This window comes from the organism of the source record quoted next, unplaced genomic scaffold (assembly GCF_019419815.1).
Source record: "Pyrus x bretschneideri cultivar Hongxiangsu unplaced genomic scaffold, Pyrus_bretschneideri_v1 Contig59, whole genome shotgun sequence".
Classification (NCBI taxonomy): Eukaryota; Viridiplantae; Streptophyta; class Magnoliopsida; order Rosales; family Rosaceae; genus Pyrus; species Pyrus x bretschneideri.
This window is the reverse complement of record NW_025999797.1, coordinates 795,568-802,970: the sequence shown is the minus strand read 5'-3', so window position 1 is coordinate 802,970 and position 7,403 is coordinate 795,568. Positions and strand designations below refer to the sequence as shown.

At 38.5% G+C, this 7,403-nt stretch overlaps 1 protein-coding gene across 3 annotated transcripts; it reads left to right on the top strand.

Moving 5' to 3' along the window:
* Positions 1 to 778: 778 nt before the first annotated feature.
* Positions 779 to 3,305, top strand: LOC103956500 (3-ketodihydrosphingosine reductase-like). 3 transcript variants are annotated; one of them, XM_048571328.1, is made up of 4 exons: positions 779 to 907; positions 1,367 to 1,933; positions 2,300 to 2,393; positions 2,516 to 3,305. In XM_048571328.1, exons 2-4 carry the CDS (start codon positions 1,544 to 1,546, stop codon positions 2,800 to 2,802), a joined length of 771 nt encoding a protein of 256 aa, XP_048427285.1. In that variant the 5' UTR covers positions 779 to 907; positions 1,367 to 1,543; the 3' UTR covers positions 2,803 to 3,305. The 3 variants fall into 3 exon arrangements, with proteins under 3 accessions (XP_048427285.1, XP_048427284.1, XP_048427283.1); XM_048571327.1 differs by having other exon boundaries at positions 782 to 907; positions 1,319 to 1,933; XM_048571326.1 differs by having other exon boundaries at positions 786 to 907; positions 1,292 to 1,933.
* Positions 3,306 to 7,403: the final 4,098 nt, after the last annotated feature.

The window sequence follows — 7,403 nt, the reverse complement described above, 5'->3', positions numbered from 1 at the left end:
ATGAAAAGAAAAAAGATATTAAGCTTAATAACATTAGTAAATTTCTTTAATTAAACTTGTCAAGGATACATTCTCAAATCATAGAAAAAAGAAAGTATCCATATAAGTTTAAAAATGGATTAGAAAAGAAATTGAATAGATTTTATATAAAAAAAGGTACATTTTACATGTAACAAATTGGTATATTTAAGAATGAGTACATTTTAAGATTAAAAATTTGAAAAAATTATATGAATGGGTACATATAAGATTAAAAAATTGAAAACTTGTTTTTAAAAAAGCTAACGGGTACAAACCTATTCTAATTTTATTTATTTATTTTGGAAATGTTTTGAATTAAAAATTAGTTAGGAGTTTAATAAAGGTGTGAGTATTAAAATTCTAAATCAATTATTAATTTTTATTTAAAAAAAAATATGTAACTGATATGTAAATTCATTATTACATTAATACTAGGGACTTGGATTAAAATCTGAAAACTAATAAATTTTTTATCAATGAACATTAGTAACTAGGGACCGAATACTAATTATTATTATTATTTTTAATTATATCAATTTTTTCTGTGGTTGTAAATCGTTTGTGTATCAATTGAATGACCTATAAGTAAAAGGGACAGATGTTTCAAAACTGCTGCCGACCTGACACCGGATGAGAAGTGGAGCAAGCTTTATACAGCTAGAACTATAATAAACGTGGCATGCATGCCAACACTAAAACCCTTGACATTCCAATAAATGATGCCTACGCTACAAGATAAGCAAAGGTCATATAAAATTTCTATATTCGTTGTCTAAACATTTGGTAACCATAATTGAGACTCCGAAAATTTTGATGCAAAATGATTTTCAACCCTCTTCATTTATTATATCCGATTCAAGAAAGGAGCTACATATAAATTTGGAAGGTTGGTATGATATTTCAGCATCCACATATTCACTGTTACTGTGATTTTTCAGCAATATATAATGTCGTGTAAATAAAATTTACTCTATTAGATTAAAGTCATTCCGGTGTATTTGACTTACAAATTTCTGAACTTCCATGTAAATATACTAGAAAATGGTTAACAAATGTGTTGCTACTCCTCTTCCTAGATTCTTTAAGCCAGCTTCGTCACTATTTGTATTTTTTGATAAATGCTGGAGTGAAACTACATTCCAATATATAGCATATGATATTTTTAAAGCGTCAACAACTCCTTTAACATTTTAATATCCTTGTTCGCGGCACATGTATCATTATTTTTGGCACAAGTCACCGTTTCTAGTTTTATATAAATATTTTGCAGATATAATCCTAAACATAATTAGCTTAGGCACAGAAGCATAACTAAAAGCGGAAGGCTGCGGTTCTTAAATAACAGATCCGAAAACCCAGAAGCGAGAACCCTTTCAGACAGACACTTCCATCTACAAGGGCAAAGGCAAGAAAGATGCTGTGACTCTCACGAAGGAGGCAAGGACTTACGTATCACCGTAGCAGATCGTAGCCCAGCCAACCCACAACTCCTACTCATATTTCACCACCTACACAGTGAAAGATGAGGAGCATGGCAAGCTCAGCTCCTCAACGCGGTATAGCTGCCATCGTGGGCGTAGGGCCAAGGCTCGGCCGCTCCATAGCCCGAAAGTTCGCCCATGAAGGTTACACCGTCGCTATTCTCGCCCGCAATCTCGGGAGGCTCTCGAAATTCGCGGACGAGATTGCGAGGGAAGAGAAGGCCCAGGTTTTCGCCATTAGAATAGACTGCTCTGAGTCTAGAAGCGTTAGGGAGGCATTTGAAGGGGTTTTGTCTTTGGGTTTTGTAGAGGTGCTGGTCTACAATGCGTACCAGCAGCCGCACCCCACCAACTTCACCGACATCCGCCTCGACTCGTTTGAGAAGTCCCTCGCCGTTGCTTCTGTCGGAGCTTTTCACTGTGCTCAACAGGTAAGAGCTAGGAACGCTAATCAATGGTCTAAATTCAAAGTCGGACAATATAATTTGATAGTTTGAAAACCTAAATAGCTAGATCCATAGTTTTACGATACAAGTGATTTGCCATTATGCACCTGAATTTAGGTATCGGTTCAGATTAACAGTTTGACAATAGATATTCTATGGAATATGGATACTTAATGTGTTTGTAGTACATAAATTAATAGGATGTTAAACATGGTATTAGTTGGAGGTAAGAACAATATTAATTAGTGGTTCAGATTAACGGTTTAACAATATGTTTGCATAGCAATATGCGTCTTAATGCGTGTTTGGTGTACTAATTTATATTTATGTTAAACATGGTATCAATTTAAGGTACTTCCGGGAATGGTGGAAAGAGGAAGGGGAACGATCTTGTTTACAGGATGTTCAGGTTCACTCAAGGGGATTGCTGGCTACTCTGAACTATGTAAGTACACTGTACAACTACTTTTAACATTGGTTTTCTTGGTTTAATTTATTATGGCACTTTCTAAAGGTGAAATTAATAGAGTTTTTTTCTGTCACGGCAATATGTGATATTATCACTAGGTTGTGGAAAATTTGCACTGAGAGCACTATCACAATGCTTGTCAATGGAATTTCAACCGCATGGGATACACATAGCGCATGTGATTATTGACGGTGTGATTGGCCCATCTGAAGGAAGCCAATCATCATCAAGTACTTCACAGAGGATGACGATGACGTTAGGGATTGACGGGGTAATGGATCCCGACGTGGTGGCTCAAACCTACTGGCAATTGCACGTCCAAGACCGGAGTGCTTGGACCCAAGAAATCGACCTTCGTCCATCTAACCCCCCCAGATTCTGTTAGCCAATTAATGTCAAATATTAATCAGTTGGACTCCACATAATCATGTGATCATAATTACTTAATCATGATTAAGTTATAATTCCTTTTATTTCCTCAGCCTACTACTTTAAGAAAGAGCTTGAAGACACTATGAAGCCAGTTTGCAGCAGGATCGACTGGACCTAGTACGCTTGGAGAGAAGCTCTTGCTGGCAGAGGTCCTAATCTATCTCCAAGTGGTCTGGAAATTGTAGGGTCCAGCTTAAAGATGAGTGTGGGGATGCCCCATACTTCTCTAGTGTTCTAGACTTCTAGTCAAAAGTACAACCATTCCTCCCTCCTTTTCACACCAAACCCCTAAATCCAAAATAAGAAAGCATAAATAGGACCATTTTCTGATGCCATGCTTGGTGTCTTGGATTGAATTATTTTCGTCGTATAAATTATTATGTGTGTGATTTTTTTTTTTGTTTTTGAAATAAATATTTTAAAATAAATATAATTTATGAGATTATATGTCTGTGATTCTCAACTATTATCGAGAAATGATTAAGGGGACACATTCAAGCATTCAAGTTCATATTTCTCTAATGATGTTCCTTGTCAACTCCCACACTTAAGCCCAAAATAAGAAGGTGCAAATAAGGCTACTTTCTTAGGTGACGTTTGGTGGTTATGATTGAATTGGTTGCATTTTGTAAATAACGTCATCCTTCTTCTGTCGTAATAATTGTTTGGAAAATTGACTGAAATGTGAAGAGCCGGTGCTTTGGTGGTAAGCAGGCGGGGTAACGCTAAGCTTCAGGAAACTCAAATACTATTACGACTTCGTGCATGCTCCGCATCAATGTCGCCATAACTGCTAAGCTTCCAGGAGACTCAAATACTAGTATGATTTTGTGCGTGCTCCGCCACCAATGTCGTTGGAACGGGGTGTGAACCTTTGGTTTCCACAACAGAGGAATTATATACAAGGTCAACACCATACCATTGACTCATGTGGACCTTAGATACCAAACGATAAAACCCTAACGTGTAAGAGGATGAAAGTGCACATATTGCCCACATTGTGTTGAGAATGACTTTGGTAATATGAAGAATAATTCAACGTAGTTATAACTTATATTGTATATATATATATATATTCATATATTTTGTCAATATATATGAACACACACACACACACACACACTTGTTCATACAATATGCAATTATGCTATGTGGAATTTGTGAGTCAAAACATCGAAATTAATCAAATAGGGTTTTTAACCCTAGAAATTTGAAAAGAAAAAAAAAATAAATTGGGATTTATGCGGCACAGCTGCCTCACCACCGTGGCAACACTGCCCAACCACCGTGCTGGCCTGCAGCCCAGCTGCGTGGAGACAACATTGAGATGGTGTCATTTTTGACACCTTGGATCTATCGTAACAGCCTTTTGGGCTTGCTGCCACTAAATTGCAACCATGCTTTGGCCTGGGTTGGATCACATGCGAGGGCCCGAAGCCCTAGCATGCTAAAGCCTGCTGGGTTATCCTTTGTCTCAGCCCAATCTGCCAGCAAGCCTTTGTGCTTGTTGGGCTTTGCCTTAGCCTCGGCTTATGACCACTATAAGCTAGCCTAGACGGCTGGGCTTGTCCCTACGGCCTAAAAACCGAAGCCAGCTTTGTTGGGCTTCACTCGCACCCACATCCCAGGCCAGCCCGTGCTGGGCCTATGCACCCGCACCATTTTTGGCCCAAAAGCCATCAATTTTGATGTTGGGCTTATCCCAGACACACAACCCATGGCCTGCATCCATGTTTGGGCCACTCCGCAGCCACCCGAGGCCCAATATGCCTTTTAGGGCTTTGCCCTACTCACGAAACCTATGCCCACTGTAATTGGGCTATGGTTTTCGAATCCAATACTATCTTTTGGCATTCTATATAATTTTAACCTGAATGTTATTATTATTTTTGCTTCTACAATCGACCCTAAATGATGACGATCTATTGAATTAATTAAAGTGACTAGCAGTCCATTAATCTGATAATTAATCCAAAATTATTACATGAAGCTCACTTTTTGGCAATTAATTATTCAATATATTATTTTGTTTCTTTGAACCATTGACTCTCTTTCGTAGTCCCGAATCACTCATACTTGGGTTCCTGAAGCAATCCACAAATCCACTACACTTTATTGTATATTGTATTCTGTGTTCTTGCAGGTACCCCTATATATGAACTAAATGTTCATAACTAAATTGAACTTGTAGTTTTGAATTTAGTGCCTTTGAAACCCGAAGTTTTTATTCAAAACTTACCACATGAAACCCGTACCTTTCATGCTTAAATTAAACCAATACATGTCTATAGAACCAGAATGTTCTACGATATATGTCTATGGCTTTCCATATGACTAACTACATTTTGTTATACCCTCTGTTTAGGGACATGTCGAACTTGAACAAGCTCGATTTCACCGCTCTGGATGTCTCTGGAAGAAACTACCTGAAGCGGGTTCAAGACGTGAAGCTCCATCTTACTGCAAAGAGTCTTAGACCTACTATAGAGGAACCTACCAATAATGAACCCGTCGATGAAGCTCAGAAAGCTATTGCTATGATCTTTATCCGTAGACACATCCATGATACACTACAGACTGAGTACCTTGCAAGAGAGGATCCACGTACACTTTAGCTCGTTCTAGCCGATGGCTTTTATCACTAGAAAGACATTTACTGACCTAAAGCAAGACACAATTGGCAGCATTTACGCTTCTAAGACTTTAAGTCTGTGAATGGATACAACTCTGAAGTATGTAGAATCCGATCACTACTTAAGTTCTATAACTAGGACTTAACAGAACAAGATCTCCAGGAGAATACCTATTCAACCTTTAAGAACCAGCTTTTGATGAGAAATCATCAAGCTTGACCTACTGGCTCTAACGCTGCGCCTGAAGCGCATGTGACTAATTATAGCAACCATAACCGACGAAGATCCTGTCGTGGCCGTGGAAAATGGCGGCAAGCCTCACCATGGGCCCAAGGTCAACAAAACAGAGGCCTACCCAATAGAGGAAATTTAACCCAGAAGCGCCAACCCCTTGCCTTTAAGGCCCTAAACTTCAAGAGCAAGGGAAAAACTATCGTTCAATCAGCTTCCATTGAACTGGACATGTGTTATCGCTGTGGATCAAATTATCATTGGTCAAGTGTATGCCGAGCTACCCTTGAGGCTATTGCCAAGTATCATTCCCATCATGAGTCTAACTTTGCGATTGTAGAACTTCCCGAAGATACTACCACAACTCTGGAGGTTTCAGATTTTCAGAAGGCATCTGCTCCTATGGAAGAATAAAGTTTTATTTTTCTAAGACATGTTAGGGTGTTTTACACCCCTAGTGGCCGAACCCACTAGGAATGGCTGAATTCCCCCCCCACCCCCCCCCCCCCCCCAAATTTCTAGGTTTGTGGTTTAATTTTTGGACAATTTTTCTAAAGTATTTGGAATTATTTGTTTGGTTTGGTTTATTTTGAACTATGGACAATTATTTTAAGGATATTATTTCTTGAATTGATTAATTGAATGAATGGAATTATATTTATGCATATGACTGATTCAATTAATTTATTTCTAGGTATGAATAGTGGGGAAGTTAGTTGTCTGACTGATAGTGCCACCACACACACCATATTGTGTGAGATACACTATTTTACTAACTTCGTACCTAAAAATGCACCTCTGACAACCTTCTCAAACCAATCCAACCTGATAGAAGGATACAGAAAGGCCCATATTATGTTGTCCAATGGTACTAAATTAACCATTAAAGAGGCACTCTAATCTCCACGTTCCGAAAGAACGTTGTTGAGTTTTAGAGATATTCAAGATAATCAATATCATGTTGAAACCACTGAAGAGAATGGTTCTGAATTTATTTGTATCACTTCTTACGAATATGGCCAAAAACGTATTCACGAAAAGCTGGAACGGCTCCCGAGTGAGTTGTTCATAACAACCATTTGCGCCATTAAGACCCATACGTGGCCGGCCCTATGGCCGAATTCCAAACCATTCAGCTACTTTGGCATGAACGAATGAGACACCCAAGATGAGATATGATGCGCCGTATCCTCAAAACATCATATGAGCATCACTTGAAATCTTATCCCGCCCATCCACTTTGCAAAGCATGCTCTCTAGGGAAGTTAAACATTCAACCCTCACTTACAAAGATTATTCATGACCCCCAAGTTTCTTTAGAGGATTCAAGGGGTATTTCTGGACCTATCTAACTAATATGCAGACCATTTAGATACTTTATAGTGTTAGTTGATGCATCGATGCTATGGTCACATATTTGCTTATTGTCCCCACGCAATGCTGCATTTGTGAAACTCCTAGCACAAATTATTAAGCTTAGGGCTCACCACCCTGATTATCCGATTATGTCGATTTTACTGGATAATGTTGGTGAGTTTACGTCACAGAACTTTGATGATTATTGCATGTCTGTTGGGATTGAAGTTGAACATCTTGTACCCTATGTTCACACCTAAAACAACCTGGCAGAAGCTTTCATAAAGTGCCTTCAAATGATAGCTCAAACTTTAGTTATGCAAACCAATTTACT

Excerpts from the sequence above, each read along its gene's own strand:
- LOC103956500 (XM_048571328.1), top strand. The coding sequence starts at position 1,544 with ATGAGGAGCATGGCAAGCTCAGCTCCTCAACGCGGTATAGCTGCCATC. Across the intron at positions 1,934-2,299 it reads CTTTTCACTGTGCTCAACAG|GTACTTCCGGGAATGGTGGA; the intron begins GTAAGAGCTAGG and ends TATCAATTTAAG. Across the intron at positions 2,394-2,515 it reads TGCTGGCTACTCTGAACTAT|GTTGTGGAAAATTTGCACTG; the intron begins GTAAGTACACTG and ends TATTATCACTAG.